This window comes from Malaclemys terrapin, chromosome 7 (genome assembly GCF_027887155.1).
Source record: "Malaclemys terrapin pileata isolate rMalTer1 chromosome 7, rMalTer1.hap1, whole genome shotgun sequence".
Classification (NCBI taxonomy): Eukaryota; Metazoa; Chordata; order Testudines; family Emydidae; genus Malaclemys; species Malaclemys terrapin.
The window spans coordinates 95,846,014-95,870,024 of NC_071511.1; the positions used below are offsets into that span (position 1 = coordinate 95,846,014).

The 24,011-nt window shown below is 38.5% G+C and overlaps 1 protein-coding gene across 3 annotated transcripts in view; it reads right to left on the minus strand.

The window, feature by feature from the left end:
• Nucleotides 1-24,011, minus strand: part of PLCE1 (phospholipase C epsilon 1) — a 319,039-nt gene that overhangs the window by 164,901 nt on the left and 130,127 nt on the right. For all 3 annotated transcript variants that reach the window (XM_054033535.1, XM_054033536.1, XM_054033534.1), the window contains exon 3: nucleotides 6,364-6,649. In XM_054033535.1, coding sequence (XP_053889510.1) covers nucleotides 6,364-6,649 — 286 coding nt within the window. The remainder of the gene's footprint in view (nucleotides 1-6,363; nucleotides 6,650-24,011) is intronic.

The following is a 24,011-nucleotide window of genomic DNA, read 5'->3' on the forward strand; positions in this document are numbered from 1 at the left end:
ATTACTTTTACAAGGCTCATGCAAATGAGTTTTTAGGCTTTTAAAATAATAAACAATTTAAACACACACTAAAGGATTAAATAGATGCACTAAAAATTTCATTTTTTCAGACTAATTAAACTTCATAAAATGTACAAACTTTCATTTTAAAATTAACTTCAGCATTTGCACACACTATAGATCTCTTAGCCATGGTCCACACGCTCATACTCAGCACATCCTTTATTTCACAGCTAACAACAGTAAATCTTAATATGGCCAGATTCATGTCCTGGGTTAAGCTACCTTTTGCTGATGGAAACAAAGGCTACAGGATCACACCAACAGAAAACGTACCTGAAGCAGCAGCGGACTCAGCTACAAAAATATAGCACCTGCTCTGCCTGAGCCTTGGCAACACCTTGTGCAGACTGAAAAATGGCACCCAGGAGACATGCTAATTCATCTCTCCTGACCAGCCACCACTGGGAGAGGCTCCTATAGAACCCCAGCTGTAATTTCTCCCAGCAGAGGTCCTGTGAAATGGTGGCAAAGGTGATACTGTCACTGACCTTTCCTGGGGGTTAATTATCCCACTCTGACACAGCTTTCTCTGTAAATATAGGGGTGAAACAAAAGCCCCACACACCTAACTCATATTGATTTCAATAGATATTAGGCACTTAGGTGCTTTGAAAATCGCATTAAGTACCTAACTGCATCTTTAGACACCTAAATTCCTCTAAATATCTGGCCCAGTCACAAACAGTATGTGTCACCATCTTGTCCATATGGAAATGTAAAATTGCAGGGCAGCAAAATAAAATCTACAATAAGCCTCAAATTTTCACATTACGTGCATTCATGAAAAAGAAAACCCTGACAAACAAGTAGTATGTAGTGAACAAATACTACATCTATCAATTTACTAAGGACTAATTATGAATGACATTAAAATATTATTTGGGGTTTATTAAAAAATTGGTCAAGTAAGAGAATCAGCCATAAAGAGGTGGTAAAAACGTCAGGAAAAATAACATACTTCTATCCACACTTAAGCAAAGTTGATTGTGATAATTAACACACAAGTCCTCAGAGTTTTAATTTCTTAACTCTTGTCAAACCTGAATCTGTGAAATGGTTGCATTGTAAGCCTGAAATTCCTGCTGTTTACATCTGAATGGTTGTTAAATCTAAACTGGGTCAATGTTAACTTACTAATCTGGTATTTTCTGGTCAACTATGGGAATTTTCTTACCCTTTGGGAACCTCTCTCCTTAACAATAATGTTCCACAAGATTCCAGGCTGCCAGAGTTGTGTCACTGAGTCTGTGTGTGAATAAAATATCAGACCTATGGCCATTTTCACTAATTTAGACAAAACATCAGACTCCTTTGAGTTATAAAGAGTTAATATCAGTTACTGGAATCATAGCTGACACAAAATGTTCCCACCAGAGACACCTGAGTCATGGATCTTGCTATCCTTTTTATATTTGGCTCAATTTATTTTTCAAATTGTAAAATACTATACACATGTACAGAGATAGCAAGCCCTAAGGTAAAACTTTGACTAATGGCTTGCTGAATCACAGTGGGGAAAACAGAGCAGCTGAAACAACCAAAATATTTGACATTTCCAGATTCTTAAATTATTAAAAAGTATTTCTGTATTCTTCAGTTATTTTATGGATTTAGTCAATGATTAAATGAGTCAGGAATTAAATTCCCTGTCTCATGTATCTGGAGTTGCAGCAGGTGCTTGGCTTAGCATATTAGTAAAGTAGTATCACTGTATTACTGACAGAATGATATGCACCTGTAGAAAAAGGAAAAAATAAAACAGATAAAGCATAATTTGTATGCTTAATTGTATTTTCCTGAACAACAAATAAGTGTCCATAACAAGCAGGCTGTTAGTCACCAGTTGTACCACTATAGTTAATGAATTGCACTTTTCACTGGAAATCATATTTTAGGATTCAGTCTCTATTAGGAATTACAAATTGTTTTAATAATTGATTAAAAGGTAACATATGTGTACAAATTGTAAAAATTAAACTTTTCATCATCTTGAAGAAAGAGCTCTGGCATGGGTAAATAATTTGTTTCATATGGGGTAAATGTATCCCATGTTATAGTTAAAAAGAAGCTTGCAAGTATTTATCCCACTTGAGTAGGTAGTTTAATAACGTCTGTAGTTTTGTAATGTAAGGGCTTGTCTACAGGTTGTGTCAGAGGTTAAACTCTCCCTGCCACGGTACAGGTAAGATGGAGTGAGTTGCTATATTCCTTGAAGTTTCATCCTTTTCACTGCTTACCACTGCTAGATGGGAAGGTTAATATTCGGTTGGACAGTAAAGTCATTCCTTGCAAATGCACGTCAAATGTAACACCTAACATATAAGAAAGTGGCCATTGCTGTGACCACTAGGACGGAAGTAAAACAGGATTTATATCATGGCTGTAAATGAAATGTTCCTGGTGGTCACCAAAAATGTAGGTCAGGGAAGAGTACCACAAGGAACCATGGCAACAAAGGGGCAGGACTACGAGCAAGAATTCCAACATGCTCTCCCTCCCAGCAGTCAGGAACTCTTCCTGGTCTCTTCTACGTTACCACTCAAAATCCAGTAGATAAAGCTAACTTTCTCATGATAGCTGCTTGTTTAATAATGACATTTTACCAGTAGTACATTTACGTCTCCACTGTATCTATAAACAAAGTCCTTATAAGCAGGGACGGCTCTAGATTTTTTGCTACCCCAAGCATGGCTGCCTTTGGCGGCAGGTCCCCGGTCCTGCGGATTCGGCGGCGTGCCTGTGGGAGGTCCTCCGGTCCCACGGCTTTGGCATATCCGCCGCTGAATCCACGGGACCGGCGGACATCCCGCAGGCATGCTGCTGAAAGCTGCCTAACTGCCGCCATCACAGGGACCGGCAGAGTGCCCCCCGCGGCTTGCCGCCCCAGGCACACACTTGGAGCACTGGTGCCTGGAGCCGCCGCTGTTTATAACTAGTAACCTTCTTGTTTATGGTCAATATTTTGAGAATTAAACAAACATGCATCCCTCCATCAAAGTCAGTTTTGATCCATTCAACTTTTAAATGGTGATTTTAGAATAAGATACATGCTTAAATTGCAGCAAGGGTAGTTTATGTTGGAGGTTAGGAAAAACTTCCTAATTATCAGGGTAGTTAAGCACAGGAATAAATTGCCTAGGAAGGCAGAATCTCCATCACTGGAGATTTTTAAGAGAAGGTTAGACAAACACCTGTAAGCGATAGTCTAGATAATACTTAGTCCTGCCATGAATGCAGGGGACTAGAGTAGAAGACCTCTCGAGGTCTCATCTAGTCCTATGATTCTATAATACTCCTGCTCTCATGAATATTATAGAAGAAACTTAGAATTACCTAGGCAATCCATATTCTCTCATCAAAGAATGAATAGTATCAGTTTATGCTTAAGAAAGCATTTGTATATGTGATGAAGTGGAGAAACTGCTCTCTGGCATGGAAGGGGCTAAAGAGAGCCTTTGGATCCAGTTAGCCCCCTGACTCGTCATAGCTGCAGCCAATGCCTGGCCTGGAGGGGGAGGAAAACGAGAAACTGACTCAGTTCAGGGCTGACTGTCAAAGAGGCAGGAGATAGCTGCCTCTCTACCAGAGGGGAAGGATCACTAGCCTGCCAGTGAAAGCAGTCACCAGGAAATAAGTACCATCTCCCTGGCTAAAGGAGATTGTGGAGGAGACTTAGGAGCACCTGGCCTAAGAGATAACTCGGTAACTGTAGCACAGAGATCTTGTTGGGTTCCAACCCTGCCAAACTTACGGCTGCCCCATTCAGAATGAACCCGGGACCACAGCAGGAAACCACCCAAGGTGCACAAGGGGGCACTGCAAGAGACAAGCCATCACAGCAACTTGGATTATAGGGGCTATGCCCCAAACTGAAGGGACAGCGGTAGGAAGGAGCACAGGACAGTGGACGTAGACTCCCCACAGGAGATCCATAATTCAGGGGTTGATTCACACAGGCCATGGACTAGGACCGGCTGGAGTGGCGGGGACCAGGTTCCACTACCCCAAAGACTCAGGCACCTCAAACAGGGAAGCAAGAGACCGGAAGTCACCCATTCCAACCAATAGGCCACCCGGCTCTCCCTGGCCTGTCACAATACAGTACCTACACAAAATCGCTAAAGTATTTTTCAATTAAATGTACTAATATATACATGTTTAAAATTAAGGTCCTAAAAAGTTTTAATCACCACAGCATGTTTTAAACATGGATGACAGAATTTTTCCCATGTTATATATAAACATTTTGACAAAAGACCTGCTAACTTTCAGTAACAAACAAGTTTCTGGTTCATTTGACAGAGACGGAAATCTATCTTGAGCATATATCCAAAATTGTGACAATTTTTAAAGGATCTTTAACTCATATCTCATTAACTGCTATTCTATTATATACGAATATTTGTCAACATACAGTACTATCAATACAGTGCCATACAATATATCCTTCCCTACCACCTTTTATACAGCATATCCTAAAGCACTTCACAATCCCTAAAGACAACTCAAAAGTTAACTCCCTGTTGAACTAGATAAAGCAAACAAAATGAATGTTTTGCTAAACAAATGAATGAACTGCTCCATAACAATTAACTACTCCCTTCAATCTTTGCCCTATATAATGCTGTTTTGATCAATACCTGCAGTTATCAAGATTTAGATAGCTACTACAGAACAAAAATGTTTAAACTTAAATGTATTTTTTATTACTGCAAACTAGTAACTAAATGATTCTAGGTTTCCATATTTAGATGTATACAACACTGGTAACTACTTTTCAAGAAACTTTCAAATAAATGTATATAATTCTTTGTTTTTCTAGTCCTATTTATGGCACTGCTACTGTTGTACTATCATTACACTTACACTCTCCAGCTCTTCCTCTTATCCCATTCCAATCCATTCACTAATCAATGCTTTAGTTTCCTTCTTTTGCACTCAGCTTCATGCCTTCTTACATGAGACTGCTTATATCTGGGGCTTCCTTTCTGTCTCTATCCCATTATAACTTCTCCCTTTTCTCCTACAAGTCCCTCCTCAAAACAGACTTCTTCAAGGAAGGTTTATAAGCACTCTTCTTTTATTATAATAATAATAAATGAAACTCTCAAGACTTGTGCATAGTCACCTAAACTGCAAGTTCTATTGCAGACACTCCGCTAGCCCTATTCCACACACTGTTTACCATCTATTCCTAATCCCCCCCCCATTTTAGGGCTTTAATTTATAATCTGATTTGCATGAGCAGACAATTGTACTTATGCATAGTCTCATTAACTTTAATGGGACTTCATACAGGCTCAAGGATCCAATCAAACCGATCAGATTGCAGAAGTGAGGCCTTGAATTGTAAACTCTTCTGAGTAGGAATTGTACCATTATTTGTCTGTAAAGAGAAGAAGGATGATCTTCTGATTAAGAAATTGGATTGGGTCTCAAGAGATCTTGATTCTGTTCCCAGTTCTGTCACTGACTCCCCTGTGGGACTCTGGGCAAGTAACAATTTCTATTCCTTCAGTCCCCCAATTGAGAAAAACACTGCCCTTTCTTATAGGTGTACACTAATGTATCTGAGGTGCTCAGATACAACAGAGATGAGGGCACTGAAAAACAGTCAATAATGGCCATATACACTTCTAGCATAATACTGTGTAAAATAATAACAAAAACAAAAATTATTAGATCTAGTTATTTGTCTAAAATAATGAGACCATTCAATTCATAAAAAAGGAGCTCTTATCTAAATACCTGACATTACAGTACGAAGAAACATTTGTCTTCTTGACAACTATGGCATAAACTTTAATTATTGGGATGGTGACTGGAACATTTCTAAAGAGAAACAAATACTGATGTTTCTTTTGTAATATGGAATATTTCAGTTTATAAGCATTTTTGCCTTCTCACCAAACTGACACAGATAGCCACTTCTTCACAGACTGAATTGAACAGGAAAGCCTCCGCAAGCGTACAGTACTTTCACCTATCTCCGCCAGTTCCACATAGGGGAATATAAAGTACACCTCTACCCCGATATAACGCTGTCCTCGGGAGCCAAAAAAAAATCTTACTGTGTTATATGTGAAACCACATTATATATCGAACTTGCTTTGATCTGCTGGAGTGCACAGCCCCGCCACCCCCCCCCCCCGGAGCACTGCTTTACCGAATTATATCCAAATTTATGTCATATCGGGGCAGAGGTGTACAGTACACAATGCAGCATTCTATAATACAAAGATTTTCTGTACTTAATATTGTTGTGTAAAGTTTCAAAACAACAAAATTTTCCTTTATTACCTTTCAGCATCGTTCTTCCAGTTGACCCTCCAAAGATGTTTAGAAGACCACTTCTTGCTCCCAGTGATGTAGTTGCTTCTAGCAGAGCACCAGTGATAAAGTTAGAGAGTGACGTCCTTTGTAAAGTGGCACGGTATTCAGAGCAAGCACTTTCTACACATGGTTTTACAAAAGAGACATTTTTGCATCTGCGATCTGCATTTAGTGTTGGAAGCTCTCTCAGAGGATGGAGACAATATTCAAAAGTATCTTCTGCTGCCTCTTCCTCCTTCACTGCATTGTAGATCTGTGAAGAACATAAAAGCATGAAGTATTAGTTCAATTGCTGAGGACAATAAATTGAACCTCCCAAAAAAAACATCAGCATGATTTCTGGTAAAATTCAGTGGGCTCAAAGAGCAAACACTCTACTAGCTAGAACATTGTATTTATGTATTAAGCTGGAAAATTCTACGAATCCAAACCTGATTTGCAAAGATTTTGAGTGTGGATCTTAAACTAGCTATTTAAATAAGGCTGTTTCCTAATAGAGTGCTTAAAAAACTACTTTAGAGTGTCCCAATCCAAACAGACATTACTGTTCATCATATTACTAAAATATGCCATGAAGAGAAACTCAGCCAACATTTAAATTAATGATTATTGACACTATTAGAAGACTAGACATTTTTGGGGTAATGAATGATGTCCTATTGATTTCAATGGCAGTAAAAGCAGTTTCATTAAGAGGTTATTTTTTGGTTTAGGGATTTTTTTTAATCAATAAGAACAATCTTCCAAAATGTTCTGGTGTCATGCTCATTACCTACATCCAGCATACAGGGCCGGCTACTGGTCCCTCGGTACCTCTCAGCGGGAAGGACCTGCCGCCGAATTGCCGCTGAAGAATGAAGCGGCGGCGGGAGAGTCGCGGCGGAAGTGCCACAGATCGCGGTCGCGGCTTTTTTTTTTTTGGGCTGCTTGGGGCAGCAAAAACCTTGGAGCCGGCCCTGCCAGCATATGCCTAGATTCTCTGCCTAATATTGGTTTAGTTCTCTTTTTCCAATACACATGCTCAGACACTAAGTTAATTCTATGGCTTAGCAACCAAGTAATTTTTGTTTACGTTAAAAGAGCCTAATGATCAAAGCAAAAAGCTTCCAGAAATCTCTTTCATGTAATATACAAGTAAACACTTGATTTTTCACATTCTTATATGGCTAAATTGCCGATTAATATTAATAATCTATTTTAAAGATTTACTTTTTGAAATTAAATAATGTGAATTAGCGAACCAAAAGTTAATGTAGCAAAAGGTCATCTAAATAGTTACCAGTATGGATACTGAGATAGCTTACAAAGGCCTGTTCCAAAAATAGACAGTAATGCAAGCAATTTACACCTTTGGAGTTAAATCATTATTCTCACTTCACTCAATAAATCTACTCTACCTGAAATAATTACTTCTGAATTTAACATTTAAATAGTTTAAAAACCGACAAGTTAATCTTACTAATCCTGTAGATTAAGGAAGGAATTTTACTAGGTGAGAGACTGACTGCATTTGCTTTGCTTTTTAAAAATATTTTATTAGCTCTTGGGTTTCCTTTCTCTTCACCCTCACAGCAAAGTTCACTGCTACAGTATTTCCAGAGATGGTGACATGAAAGCAAAGAGAACACATTATAAAGAAAGGGGAAATCTAGATACAGAGCAGCAGAAGCTAGGCTACTCAGGATGAACTGTGAGGGAAAGTATCAACAAAATGTACAAACACAAACCTTTTCCCATAAATACGGCATCCAAGGTTGTACTAATGTTACTAGAATATTTTTTATAAATGCAATGGATTTTTCCTCATACACTATGTACGACACTGAGACAAATTCTGCTGCATTCTGAAATCAGAATGGAAGTGCATTTGAAGGGAGATTTTCAAAGTTACAGATGGTAGTTACAGCAAAAAGTCCTCTGGCACCTTATAGACTAACAGACATATTGGAGTATGAGCTTTCGTGGGTGAATACCCACTTCGTCGGATGCATGTAGTGGAAATTTCCAGAGGCATCCGACAAAGTGGATATTCAGCCATGAAAGCTCATGCTCCAATACGTCTGTTAGTCTATAAGGTGCCACAGGACTCTTTGCTGCTTTTACAGATCCAGACTAACATGGCTACCCCTCTGATAGATGGTAGTTATGCACCTAACTTCAATGAAAGTCCCTGGGAGGGGTAAGCACTTAGCTGTCATTGTATCTTCCTCCTACAAATGACTTGATCTCCATAATACTCTTAGCACTAATTGAACAGATGAGAGAGTCCTGAGCGCAGACCACCTTGTAAAGGTGCATAGGTACTGTGATATCTGGACCCAGACCATTAGTTCAGCCCTTCAATAACTTTGTACTGTGATTCCATCAGATCTTCCTAGCTAATCAGTATAAGGCTGGTTCATTGCTTAGACACGAGACTACCAAAAAAACCCTAGGTGGTCGAGAGTGGTGCTAGTGATTCAGGCACTTTTATTTAACCAATGCCCTGGAGATACCATCTTCCGGATAAGATGCAAAACTAAGACACTTTGTTCCATTAAAGATCCCTTTTATATTCGACCTGTGAGTGTTAGCCATGGTGTTGTGGCCAAAGTCCAACATATATATGTATTTCTTTTTACTACAAAATTTCCCATCCAGGGGCAAATGTACAATCTTTATAAAAGCAATATAAAATAGGGTCCAAGGTCCCAAAATAAGGACTCTCCCAAGCCACCACAGCTCAGACTATAAAGTTATACCAACCAATTACTCATTACCCTTCCTAAAACATATAAAATAGATGAGTCTTGCAGCACAACCTGAAGGTTAACAAATCCAGACTCTGGAACACTATCAGAAGCAAATTCCAGTGTCAAGGATCCCTCACTGAAAACACTCTACATTCAGTCCCATCACAATTAAAGAGAGCAATGTTAGTTCAGTCAAGTTGTTCTTGTTCTCCAACACCAGCGTTTATTTTGATTAGACTGGAGGCAGTCTTCTCAGTTCAAGGACCTCATCCCTGGATCTTCCTCACCAAATTCCTCTAACTATCTGCAAGTTTTGGTGTAAGGCTATCAGTTCATGCTTGTCCACTTTGCCTTCTTTATTCACAAGCACTTCCTATTTAGGGTTGTTTGTTTTTTTTAAAATTCATTGACTTTGTTATCATTAACAAAATGGCTGCTTCTCTCAGATATATTGGGCTGAATTCTACTTGTTCTTTTAACTTTCATATACATATAATTAATTATAATGATATATAAATATAAATACGTAAAGCACTTTGTAATTTTCAAGTGAAAGACATGCACAGTAATGTAATGGTAGCACAAACAGTACTACTTGCTTAACTGTTTTTTTCTAGGTTTGCTTTTGGTCAAGTGCCCTTCCCCTGCCCCTCAGTAGTGTGTTTTACTCCCAATGCCTCCTCACGCATATTTAAAATTAGAATTTAACTTGAAATTACGGAAAAATTCTATCTATAAATGTGTGCATTAGGCTTCAATTTACTTCATTGGCAAACCCCACTCCATTTTGCCATTTCTATATTATATCAATGGGAGATAAAACAGGAACCATTAGTGGTTTACTTTCATTTATTTTACCATATGGCAATATGAACACAGTTTTACTACAGTACAACTAGACTAGACCTATAGTTAAAGGCATGGTTGTAACATGCTTAAAACTCTAAACATAATTTGAACAGATGCATAAAAAGATAAATTAATGTGGTGATATTTTTGATACCTTGTACCAATTCTGCAGTCTTCATTCAGGCAAAACACTCATTGAAAGCAACCGATGTTTTGTTTGAGCTAGTGCGGCAGAATTTGGCCCCCAATTAATACATTGGAGTTCATTTGGAGCCATAACATTTGGGACTTAAATATAATGCAATGTTTATTAAAATAAATATTTTAATCTTGTGGCGCAAACCTAGTATTTGTTTATTACCAGTACAACAACTTTGTGGAAACAATTTCAATTTTATTTAGTCTATGATATAATAATAGTAAATTATGTAATTGATAATTTAATATCACATTTAGTAATGCAATTCAATTACTGCCGGACAGAAAACTCTCCGACTTGTTAATACAGAATATAAACCCACAAATTATCTCCATGGATTTAATCTTTTCCAAGGTGAGTCACTTCTGAAGCTCTTAATTTTATTAGAAATACAGCATCTGTGACTCATAACCCAATATTGAGGCAACCTGACTGACCTCTAAGGGCTCTTCCTTTCTAAAATTAGAAAACAATGAATGAGGTCTTTAGGCATTTGATGTCAACAGGATGAATCAAACTTAGCCTATTACTAGATAACAAATATAGATTTCTTAACTCCAGTGAGAATTTGATTGTGGCATTAATGTAATAGTATACTGAAATAAAGGCATGAGACCGTGTCACTTTTCCATAATTAATATTATTTTTCATCTTGTTTCTTAACTTTTTCTAACATTCTATGTAAAGCATTAAGGTTTTAATTGTGGCACTTTATTTTATTTTTTTAGAATACAACTGTTTTCTGAATTCTACACAATCATAGAATCATGGAAGATTAGGGTTAGAAGAGACCTCAGGAGGTCATCTAGTCCCACCCCCTTCTCAAAGCAGGAGATTGGACTATATAGGCATGAAACTAGTTAGTTAGTTCAAGAAAAGCAAGAATGAACTCTAAGCAAGAACACAGTCCTAATTTTTACCAAGGAAGAAAAGGTGCTCTCAGAGGAGGTACTTCTGCCAGTAAACAACTGCAGGGAAAACGGGGTGATTGTATGCCACACATTTCAAAATGGTGTAACAAGAAATGCTGAACACTGAGCCCATGGAGACATCTCTCTCTCTCCATGCTGTTCAGGAGAAAAGGGAGTTCCTCCCCCACTGTATTCTATACTATACCATATAGGCCTATACATATTACTTTTTAAAAAAGCTTATGAAAAGAATGTTAAGGTTGCAAAGTCAAGCTCACAAAAGTTAGGAAATGCCAGAATTAATGTTGCCCATGCCACCTCAATCCAGCCCCCATATATATATATATGCATATGCATTATGATACATATACATATATATGCATTATGATACAATCTTTAATTACATGATCAAATACTATTTTTTCCACAGGACCTCTGCCTCATTTAGCACGCAGGATGGAGTGTGCTCACTGAATGGTTACTGTAGATATGTAATTATTTCAATCCTCATAATTTGATGTTGGCCCCATGCATTATTTACTGCATATCATCCAAGCCCTGCACTGAAAACAGAACTATTACTTTCCTCAAGGTTTTTCTATAGTGATCTCATATATCTTAGCTCTTTAAAAACATTAATGAATTTATCTTCAAAAAATCCCTTTCAGGTTAAGTAGTCATATTATCCTCATTTTACACCTGGGTAACTGAGACACAGATTGAACCTAAACTTGTCAATACTAGCAACGAATTTTGAATACCTAATTTGAGAAACAATGGGTTTTCGGAGTACATAGCATTGTATAGCACTTTATATGCTTATTGCACAGCTCTTATTATCCTCAGTTGTCGCTGTGAGTGCTTAGAGCTTCTGGAAAGCACAATCTAGGTGTCTCAAAAGTTAGGTATACAGAAAATGAGGAACACACTGTGGCCAGCTGTGAAAATGTTGGTTTGTGTGTGTGACATTGCACTCCACATGCTTTATGGAAATATGTTTATGAATATGATGTAACTGGAATATGCTTTATGCAAAATATCTCTTGTAAGGTATCATTACAAAGCTTAAAATCTACTGAGTGTGGTCATCCTATTTGTATGCATGTATCATTCTTGTATCTGAAGTTAGAAATATGAAGTATAACTCATTAATGGTGGTTTCGAATCTTGATGGCTCCCACTGACTAGGATAATTGGTTGTAGATGGTTTATTTACCTGCAAGCCCTCCTGTGTACATGTGGGCCAGCCCATGGGTAATAAAGAATGAGGTCTCACAGGACATGTGACCATGTTACATGATACTGGAATCCATCTTAAATCTGGTACTTTTCCATTTAGAATAAGGGATGGGGACAAAAGATTCCCGCCTTGTGCCAAAGCTATAAAAGGAGAACAAAGGGGGCCAGTCATGAGAAAGCCCCTGCTTAACACCTAAGAAACTAACAAGGACTGTACCAGAGGAAAGGATTGGGCCCAGACTCGGAAGGAGTCTAGTCTGTGAAAGAAGCTTATTGAAATATCTCTGAGGGTGAGATTTGACCTGTAATCAATTTCTTAATGTATTAGGCTTAGACTTGCATGTTTTTACTTTATTTTGCTTGGTGACTTACTTTGTTTTGTCTGTTATTACTTAAAGCCACTTAAATCCTATTTTTATATGTAATAAAATCACTTTTGTTTATTAATTAACCCAGAGTAAGTGATTAATACGTGGGGGAGCAAACAGCTGTGCATTTCTCTCTATCAGTGTTATACAGGGCGGACAATTTATGAGTTTACCCTATATAAGCTTTATACAGAGTAAAATTGATTTATTTGGGGCTTGGATCCCATTGGGAAGTGGGTGTCTGGATGTTGGAGATAGATGACCTGCTGAGCAGTTTTTGGTTAAAGTCTGCAGCTTTGGGGGTGTGGACCAGACCTGGGTCTGTGTTGCAGCAGGCTAGTGTGCCTGGCTCAACAAGGCAGGGTTCTGGAGCCCCAAGCTGGCAGGGAAAATTGTCTCAGAGGTAATTTCAGCACATAGATTCATAGATTCTAGGATTGGCAGGACCAAATACTGTCTAGACCATCCCTGATAGACATTTATCTAACCTACTCTTAAATATCTCCAAAGATGGAGATTCCACAACCTCCCTAGGCAATTTATTCCAGTGTTTAACCACTCTGACATTTAGGAACTTTTTCCTAATGTCCAACCTAGACCTCCCTTGCTGCAGTTTAAGCCCATTGCTTCTTGTTCTATCCTTAGGGGCTAAGGTGAACAAGTTTTCTCCCTCCTCCTTATGACACCCTTTTAGATACCTGAAAACTGCTATCATGTCAGTCTTTTCTTTTCCAAACTAAACAAACCCAATTCTTTCAGCGTTCCTTCATAGGTCATGTTCTCAAGACCTTTAATCATTCTTGTTACTCTTCTCTGGACCCTTTCCAATTTCTCCACATCTTTCTTGAAATGCAGTGTCCAGAACTGGACACAATACTCCAGCTGAGGCCTAACCAGAGCAGAGTAGAGCGGAAGAATGACTTCTCATGTCTTGCTCACAACACACCTGTTAATACATCCCAGAATCATGTTTGCTTTTTTTGCAACAGCATCACATCAGGTGACGGGGGGGTGGGGGGAATCTCTGTGACTGAACCCGTCACAATGCGTTTTGCCCAAAATCACAAAGAAATCCTGTGGCAGAAGCAGGCATAGAATCCAATTTTCCAGGGTGAAATTCAACTGCCTAAACCACGAGACCACCCTTTCTTTTCCTGCAGTTCCTACCTCACTCACCACACACTTTCTAGCTTCTGTAACAAATGAAGCAGGGGTCCTAAAGAGAAGTCTTCTTCACTACCCAACTCTGATTTATCCACAAACCAGGTCCAGCCTGTGCACTGAATAAGGCAGGGATCCTGTAGAAAAAATAGTGTAATCATGTAATTAAAGACTGCCCATAATTCTTACGCACAAGAAGGCCAAATAAAGACTGCACAGGGTACCTTAATTCTGGTGTTTCCTAATTCTGAGTGTTTGACTTTGCAACCTTGATATTTCTTTAATGTAGTCTTTTTAAAAAATGTTATTTCCCAAGTTTTTAAAAAAGTTAACAATTGAAAAGAAAAAATTCACTATGTTGAACCAAACTGGCCCCCTCCCCAGGTCATCATCAGTCCTCATATCTGAAGATCCCCAACACAGTCCTCTCCAGTGGCATAGCCAGGTGGAGGAAAGAGGGGGAGCGGGGAAAAAAAAAAGGCACCACCCGCTGCGGCACTTTTACTGACTGGGCAGCGCTCCGGGTCTTCGGCGGCACCTCGTCGGCGGGACCTTCACTCACTCTGCAGGTCTTCGGCAGCATTTCGGCGATGAAGCTTCAGTGCCGCCGAAGACACCCGAAGTGAGTGAAGGTCCCGAAGCGAGTAAAGGTCCTGCTGCAGAAGTGCCGCGGAAGACCCGGAGGTGAGTAAAATTAAAAAGGTGCTACTTGTGCTCGGTGGGGGAATGGCCGCTCTCCCGCTCCCCCCCAGCTACGCTACTGTCCTCTACCACTTGAGCTAAGAGCAGATGGTAGCAGAAGACAAGTCATCTTCTCTGTGCACTTGCCACTAGAAAAGGATGGAGAGTCACACTTTGGAAGTGGGTATCACAGTTATTTTCTAGACAGCCATGGACTGTTGAGACTCAGGAAAAATGAAGGGTTCTGTAGGAGAGTGTGCTCTCTCAGACGCATGTACTTTTTCCCCAGCATGGACAAAACAATATATTTTCCCTAATTTTGTTCTCAGAAATAGCTAAACTTTTTTAGCTAAAATATTAAAAGAACAAAACAAACCAACAAGAAACTTGAGGCTCATACCCATCCTGGAAAATTTCAGGCCAAGTGTTAAGTATGCCAAAGTTATAAGCAATCAAAACCATGATCTTACAATGGAGAGCACCATACAACTGTAACTATAGGTGTCACTAACTGTAATGCCTATAATAATATGCTCAATTCCCAATGGTATAGGTGTTGCATGGGCAATTACTTTGTGAATATACACCGTAAGTTCACAGATAGATAAAATTAGACAGGGTCACATTTAAAATCTATTTTAATTGATAGTTTAAGCAAAAAGTGTTACTAGCATTTACTAATTATAAATTATATAACCTTTACTCTAAGAGCAAACATATCAGTAGATACTGAAACCTCTCCAAAGTATAGGCAGTGTTTCTCAAGACTTGGCTCTGAAGATACAACATGTTCTTCTCTCAGTAAATCAAGAACCATTCATATGTAACACATATATACCGTTTAAAATTAAGAGAAATTAATTGTAAAAATTCTAGATCCTACACTAGGTCTAGGATTTTGTTACGATTAGTTAATTACATTCAGACAGGGACAAAATCAGAAAGGCTGAGGCACGAAATGAGTTACACTTAGCAAGGGACATAAAAGGTAACAAGAGGTTCTATAAATAAATTAGGAGCAAGAGAAAATGGAAGGAAACTACAGGTTCACTACATAACGGTGAAGGAGAGCTAATAACAGATGACGTAAAGAAGCTGATGTGTTTAATGCCTATTTTGCTTCTGTCTTCACTAAAAAAAGGATAATGGTGACAAGATACCTAACACAATTAATACTAGCAATAAGAGGGAAGGAACTCATGCCAAAATAGGGGAAGAACGGGTTAAAAATATTCAGATAAGTTAAATGTAAATTGACCCTAAGGTACTTGAGAAACTAGCTTGAAGTAATTTTGGAACTGTTAGCATTTATCTTCGAGAACTCACAGAGAACAGAGAACAGGTGTGGTCCCAGAAGACTGGAGAAGGTAAACATAGTGCCAATCTTTAAAAGGTGAATTATATATCATTCAGCCTAACTTCAATACCTGGAAAGTTACCTGGAACAAATTATTAAACAATCAATTTCTAAGCACCTAGAGCAGTGATTCTCAACCTATTTACCATTGTGGAATGCATATGCAGCGCACCATGTTATAGCTGCACCACACAATATATATACTACCTGTATTGGTCAGAGGATGTCACATGGGCTGCAGCTGCATGCTGATTGGGCTGCAAGTGGCCTGTGGACTGAGAACCACTGACCTAGATGATAATAGGGTTATATTAGCCAGCATGGATTTGTGCCAAACTAACCTAATTTCCTTCTTTGACATAGTTACTAGCCTAAAGGATGGGGGGAAACTGTAGACATGATATATCTTGATTTTAGTAAGGCTTTTACTTAGCAAGTCCCACAACACATTATCACAAGCAAACTAGAGTAATGTGGTCTAGACGAAACTACTATAATGTGGGTACATAACTGATTGAAAGAACATATTTAAAAGTAATTAATGGTTTGCTGTCAGACTAGGACATATCTAGTGGGGTCACACAGTGGCCTGTCTTGTGTCCAGTACTGGTCAATATTTTCATTAATGACTTGGATAGCTGAGTGGAGAATATGCTTACAAAATTCATAGATGACACAAAGTTGGGTGGGTTTGCAAGCACTTTGTAGGTCCAGATTAGAATTAAAAATGACTTTAACCAATTGAAGAATTGGTCTGAAATTAACAAGATGTTACGACACATGCAAAGTACTTCACTTAGGAAGGGAAAATAAAATGCACAAATACAAAACTGGGAATAACTTTGCTAGGCAGTAATAATGCTGAAAAGGATCTGGCGGCTATAGTGGTTCACAGATTGAATACAAGTCAAACATGTGATGCAAAACTGCAAAAAAGGCTAATATAATTCCAGGGTATATTAACAGGGGAGTTGTATGCAAGACACAGGAAGTAATTGTTCAGCTCTGCTTGGCACTGGTGAAGCCTCAGTCGGAGTACCATATCCAGTTCTGGGTGCCACACTTTAAGAAACACATGACTGCGATTGGTTGGGTCACAGAGACACCTTGGGACTGCTACCTCTGAGCCCATTTTCCATGGCAGTTTGGGATTTCAGTACCCTGTCTTGTTGAGCAACACATACTAGCCTGCAACAAACATAGACCCAGGTCTGAACCACATCCCCCACAAACTGCAGACTTAACTGAAAACAGCTTAAGAAGTACTCCTGTATCTAGCACCCAGACACCCGGTTCCCAATGGGATCCAAACCCCAAATAAATCTATTTTACTTTGTATAAAGCTTATACAGAGTAAACTCATAAATTGTTTTCCCTCTATAACACTGATAGAGAGATACGCACAGCTGTTTGCTCCCCCAGGTATTAATTACTTGCTCTGGGTTAATTAATAAGCAAAAAGTGATTTTATTACGTATAAAAAGTAGGATTTAAGTGGTTCCAAGTAATAACAGATAGAAGAAAGTAAATTACCAAGCAAAATAAAACAAAAACACGCAAGTCTAAGCCTAATACAGTAGGGAACTAAATGCAGGTAAATCTCACCCTCACAGATGTTCCAATAAGCTTCTTTCACAGACTAGACTCCTTTCTAGTCTGGGCCCAATCCTTCCCCCAGTACAGTCCTTGTTCCAGCTCAGGTGGTAGGTAGGGGATTTCTCATGACTGCAGCCCCTTTGTTGTGTTCCACCCCTTATATAGCTTTGGCACAAGGTGGGAATCTTTTGTCTCTTTGGGTCCCCACCCTTCCTTAGAAATGAAAAAGCACCAGGTTTAAGATGGATTCCAGTACCAGGTGACATGGTCACCTGTCCTGTGAGATCCCAAGCCTTCATTCTTCCCCGCCCGACTCACAGGAAGGCTTGCAAGTAAACAGAGCCATCTACAGTCAGTTGTCCTATTTGATGGGAGCCATCAAAGATTCTAAACCACCATTTATGGCCCACACTTTACATAACTAGAATAGGACCTCAGAGTTACATTTCATATTCCTAGTTTTGGATACAAGAATGATATATTCATACAAATAGGATGAACACACTCAGTAGATTAGAAGCTTTGTAATGATACCTTACAAGAGACCTTTTGCATGAAGCATATTCCAGTTACATTATATTTGCACTCATTAGCATATTTTCATAAAATCATATGGAGTGCAACGCTGCAATGACACATTGGAGAAAGTCCAGAGGACAGATACAAAAATTATAAAAGAAAACATGTCCTATGACGAGAGATGAAAAAACCTGGACATTTTTTGTCTTTAGAAAACAAGACTGAAGGGGAACCTCATAACAATCTCCAAATGTGTTAAGGTCTGTTATAAAGAGGATGGTGATTGATTGTTCTCCTTGCCACTGAAGGTAGGAAAGAAGTAATAGACATAATCTGCAGCAAGGAAGATTTAGATTAGATATCATGGGGAAAAATTCTAACTATAAGGATAGTTAGCACGGGAATAGTCTTCCAAGGGAGGTTGTAGAATCTTCATCACTGGAGGTTTTAAGAACACGTTGGACAAACACCTGTCAGGGATAGTCTAGGTATAGCTGGCTTGCCCCAGCACAGAGGGCTGGATTAGATTACCTCTGAAAATCCCTTCCAGCCCTACATTTCTATAATATTATGATTAATGCTGAATACACGTCACACCCGGCAAGTTCCTGCATTGCTGGGAATACAACATGTTGTATTTTCAGGGAAGAGTCTTAAGAAAGATCTCCAGACCTAATATTGTTGACTTTTTGCAATCTCTTTTTACATATCCACCACTGACAATTTCAATACAACTCTCCCATTGACTTGGAAATAACACTTTGAAAATATATTATCTGTAGTAGCTGAGAAAGGTGGAAAAGGGCTTTTAGAATGCTTATAACTTTTCAGATCAGATCTAATAAACTTCAGAGTTTGTCAAATTTTAGATTTTAAAAAGTGTCAATTTCCCACTAATTGTTGTATATTGGTCCTGCTTAAACTGGAACAATGTCTCATGTTGGTTACTTACAAACATTTAGGAGTACTTCAGGTGTAACTACAGTACAGCATAGCAATTTATTTATGTATACCACATTTACTGATAAATTACGGTCTCTAGAATACTTTAGGAGCAGGCATAGTTAGTTTTTCTAGCTTGTTCTGAAAAATATTTAGTTAATGAAAATAATTACAATTTCTAAAAACTGCAGTTACCTTCCCAAAATACTTTAAAAATCGGGTTCTGCAATTTATAAAGGCATATTCTGTTGCCTACAGCTGCCAAAGCAAAGAAACCGTTTGTTGACAGAAATAGGCGACAGTGTTTTGTTGAAGAGATATATATAGAATAATGGTGCTAATCCCTATTGTATAAAGTAGACTTCAGGGCACTTGCTGTCTCCAAAGACTCTGCGTTTCATAGAACATTTTCTAACACTGTCTGTTTTGATGTGCTAAAGCACTAAATATGTAACTTCTGCTTTGTGCAGATGAAAAAATACAGATTGACAATGTACATAATTATAGTTAACCGCAAATAACTGCAATCCAATTCATTTTTACCTATAAAAGGCTAATTTACCTGTTTTATAAGTGCTCACAAATTTAAATTTACTGTAGCAAAATTTCTCTTTACCAGATGAGTTTATGTGCACTTAAAACACAAAAATATAGTGAGAGGCCATCAAAGTATTACTTGAGAACTTGGTAACGCCATCTGCAAAGAACCATGTATTTATTTTGTAACATTTGAACATGTGCCAAGAATTACAGGTGATATCTCATACAAACTAGTGTTCTAGTTCTTCACTTTTTTTCCACCTCAAACAGTGAACTATACACAGATACCCAAACCTCCTTTATTCCATAGCTTCTATAGAAGTCCAAACTGTGATAAAACTACCTTGATCAAGAAAGACCTAATTTAAATGTATGGGCTCTGAATACAATAATGACTAGATGGTTCAGGTTACTTAAGGCACAAGTAAATACCTACAATTGCTGGAGGACTGAAGAGAGTTTATATCTCTGCATGCAAACATAAATATACATAACTTTACTCATATGAGTAGGCTCATTGGTTTATGCACATGTGTATTTGTAGGATCGAACCATTATAAAAATGTTTATACATGTTATTTATGTAATCAATTTCTATGTTTCTGATAGATATGGTTCCTGTTGCTTTGTTATTGAGTGTAGATACAGCTCCCTTTTATTTTAATCAGAGGACTGCCTCCAATAAAAGGGGCCCATTAAAGAAAGGAGCACAGAAGGGACATGATGGAGTTAAATACCAGAAATATGCAGATTTATACACCCAGCTTTATACCTCCTTCACGCTGAATGCATACAGCACCATTTTGCAGCCACACTAGTACCTAAGCAAGACCATCACTCACAAAAACAGCTGACTGAAGGTAATGCCATGGAAGATTGAAAGGATGTTGGCAGGAAAAGGAAAACAGTTTAAACATCAAAATATCATGCTGAGGGCATCTGTGCTTGCATTGTCAAGATGTTGCACAGTTTCGATCAGGGATGGGCAAACTATGGCCCAGGGGCCACATCTGACCCTTCAGACATTTTAATCCGGCTCTCGAGTTACCGCCGGGGAGCTGGGTCCGGGGCTTGTCCCTCTCCAACGCTCCAGCCGGGGAGTGGGGTCAGGGTCTTGCCCCGCTCTGTGTGTGCTGTGGCTCCGCGAGGCTCCCGGAAGTAGTGGCATGTCCCCGCTCCGGCTCCTACGCATAGAGACAGCCAGGGGGCTCCACACGCTGCCCTCACCCCAAGCACCGCCCCCGCAGCTCCCATTGGCTGGGAACCACGGGAGCTACAGGGGCAACACTTGCGGACGGGGCAACGCGCAGAGCCGCTTGGCAGTGCCTCCATGTAGGAACCAGAGGGGGAACATGCTGCTGCTTCTGGGAGCTGCTTGAGGTAAGCACCACCCCTGACCCCCTCCCATGCCCCAACCCCTTTTCCCAGTCCTGATGCCCCTTCCACCCTCCGAACCTTAACCTCCTGCCCCAGCCCAGAGCCCCCTCCCACATCTTGAACTCCTCATTTCTGGCCCCACCCCAGAGCCCACTCCCCCAGCCAGAGCCCTCATCCCCTCCCACATCCCAACCCCCAATTTCATGAGCATTCATGACCCACCACACAATTTCCATACCCAGATGTGGCCCTCGGGGAAAAACGTTTGCCCTCCTGGTCTAGATGCCCTTCACTACTACTGGACATGCAAATAACAGCAACCAAAACCACATTCTTCTATCTAGCTATCAAATTATGGTCCATTCTGACAGATGTGAACTTAGCCAACCAATACCATTCATGATCTCTATCTTGGCTTGACTACTGTAATTGGAAATTAATGTGATGGGCTAGAAGAGGCTCCAGCAGTTATAGAGTGTTGCAGTCTATGCACTAAATAACTGTTTGACAAGAGCACATTACCCCAGTGCTCTAGAAACTATCTTGGCTTCCCCCATGATCTCAATATCAAACTCAGTGTCTTCAAAGCTTTTTATTTCCTGAGACTCACCTCTCTCACATACCACTATATAACAGTTTCCATGAGTATCGAGAGCAGGATATGGGTCAAAGGGTGCTGCTATACTATGGAACACTGAATTTATCCCAGATTACTTGTATTATCAGTGCAGAACTCAGCACAGATTTGATTACAGCAATGAGTACTGAGCAGGATATTCTTATCTGTAACACCGTCATGAGCATATATATGGATGGATAAAATTGTGTGTGCCATAATTAATACTTCTCTGGATTAATTTTAAAAAAAGCATTTTACCTCAATCCTGTGTGGTTTTTTTACATGACATACCCAAAAGGAAAAGGATTGAAAGTGGGCATCTGTCTTCTGCATGCTACTGTACCCTCGGTGCCCATGAATTTAAATACGTATTACTGCTTTAAAGAATTTCTTGTTTTGTCTTGTCTTGTTTTTTTTAAACTCTGAGTGGAATCTTTTGTGGTTAATAAAGAGAATATAGAAAAACTAATACAAAATTATACAAAAAACTCCCAAAGGGCAACTGGTCTCTGACACAAAAATGAAAATTAGTATTAGGAAATGTGATTAAATTCAGCAAGGAATTCCATCTATATAATCTCACAAATAAATCTGTATTTGGGAAATAACTGGAAACAAGATGACTTAATAAAATATCTAATCAATCATTACTTCACTACTAAAAAAAAAAAAAAAAAAAAAAAAAACCACTGAGCCTTGCTTCTAAAAACTTAAAATGGCATTTGCAAGGCAGAATGTTGATAACCGTTCGGCATTAAAACTTATTTACAGCAACAACTGACATTACTAGAATTACAAATTCATTTAATTCATTTGAAAATACTGCATATTTTTCTCTTAAATTTTGTTTTTCTATTTAGTCAATTATAAGATAAGGATGATTCCGTCCTTGTTCCAGATAGGTTATTGTAGGTTTGCAGATTAAGAGAAGCAGCGGCTTAAATACTGTTGCAGTTCTTGGCACTATGGGATACGACTGATGTTCCTCCAAAACAAAACATGACTTCCTGAGCATTGCTGTATTCCAAATATTGGATACAGAAGTTTTCAAGAATATCTGTTTTGCTTTTTTAAAAACTTCTATGTGACTCCCTATGTTATTAAAATGGTTTAGCTGTTTCTCTTTTCATATTTTCTTTTTATCTCAGGTATTTAGTTTAGGACCTTAGGGAATGCAATTATTTTGCCAAATATCTAACAGCTGTTTATTGTGTAAAGTCCAGAACATTTTGAAACAAGAATAAGTCACATATTAATTCTGTATCCTAATATAGGACACTTTCTCTATAACTTGATCATCATCATAAAGATACAGCATACCCAAACGTAAGGGTAAAACTGAAAGCATGCATAAATATGTTTCTTACTACTATATGGTTCTTGCTTACTGCTATGGCCAAAACATGAAGGTTTATTCCTTTGAAATTTTACAGAAATGTAGATTATTTGACATATATCCCAAAGTGCAACATAGTATTGATAAAATGTACATAATAGACTGAGCTTAAGTTAGACGTGGTTGGTTGAATGGTAACAATATTATCTTGCTATAATATGACACTATCATGAAATTATAACAGGCAATCTCTGTATAGTAAAATACTATGCACAGCACTAGTGTGGTATTCCTATTATGTATAGACTTGATCAATTTTTTTTTTAACCAAGCAAGAATGGGAGATAACCAGGATCCTTCAGACAGTAGTTGTCCCTAGAAAATGTCTTGAAAAATCATTTAAAATAATTTTTGAGAACATGAAAACTTCACAAAACACGATTCTGTCAAGGGTTAACAACAGAGCTGCACGGGAACCATGAATTTCTATTTTGCAGGAAATTCCATGATTTTGCAGTTTAATTCCAAGAAGGAATTAAAACAAAGAATTTCAAAATCTCCAACAAAATTTCCAAATTTTTTTTGATAAAAAATCTAAATGTTGTGTTCTGACATTTAAAAATTATAATAGAAAATAAAAGATGTCAAAACAAAAAGCAATTTCAAAATGAAAAATCAAAACATTCAATTCCAAAAATGTTGAGACAAAATTATTTGACTTTATCTAAATGCTTTGTCCCTTCCCCCCCCAAAAACCCCCCACAAAATTTCATGAAAAAAAAAAACATATTCCCATTGGAAGTTTGTTTTCGACAAAACAGCATTTTCCAAATAAAAAAAAAATTTCAATCAGAATTTTTTTGATGAGTTCATAACAATAGCATCTTACATTTCATCTTGAAGCAATTTACAAGTTCTTAGAGTCAAGAATTGCCTCTCTCACCACTAAACTCAGTCATCTCTGGGATAGAACATGATTTGTCTAACACTATGCCCCGGTAGTAGTTTGGGGCAGGAAGCGAAGGCTACAGGAAACAAATTTCAGGGGGAATTTAGACAAAGAAAGTAATTATTGAGATGAGAAATTGACCAAGCCACACGGTTGTAATCCTTACACATTCAAGAAGTGCCATGAGACCCTGATGACCAGATGTAATCAAGATCTCAGTTTTATGTCTTGTCCAAAAAA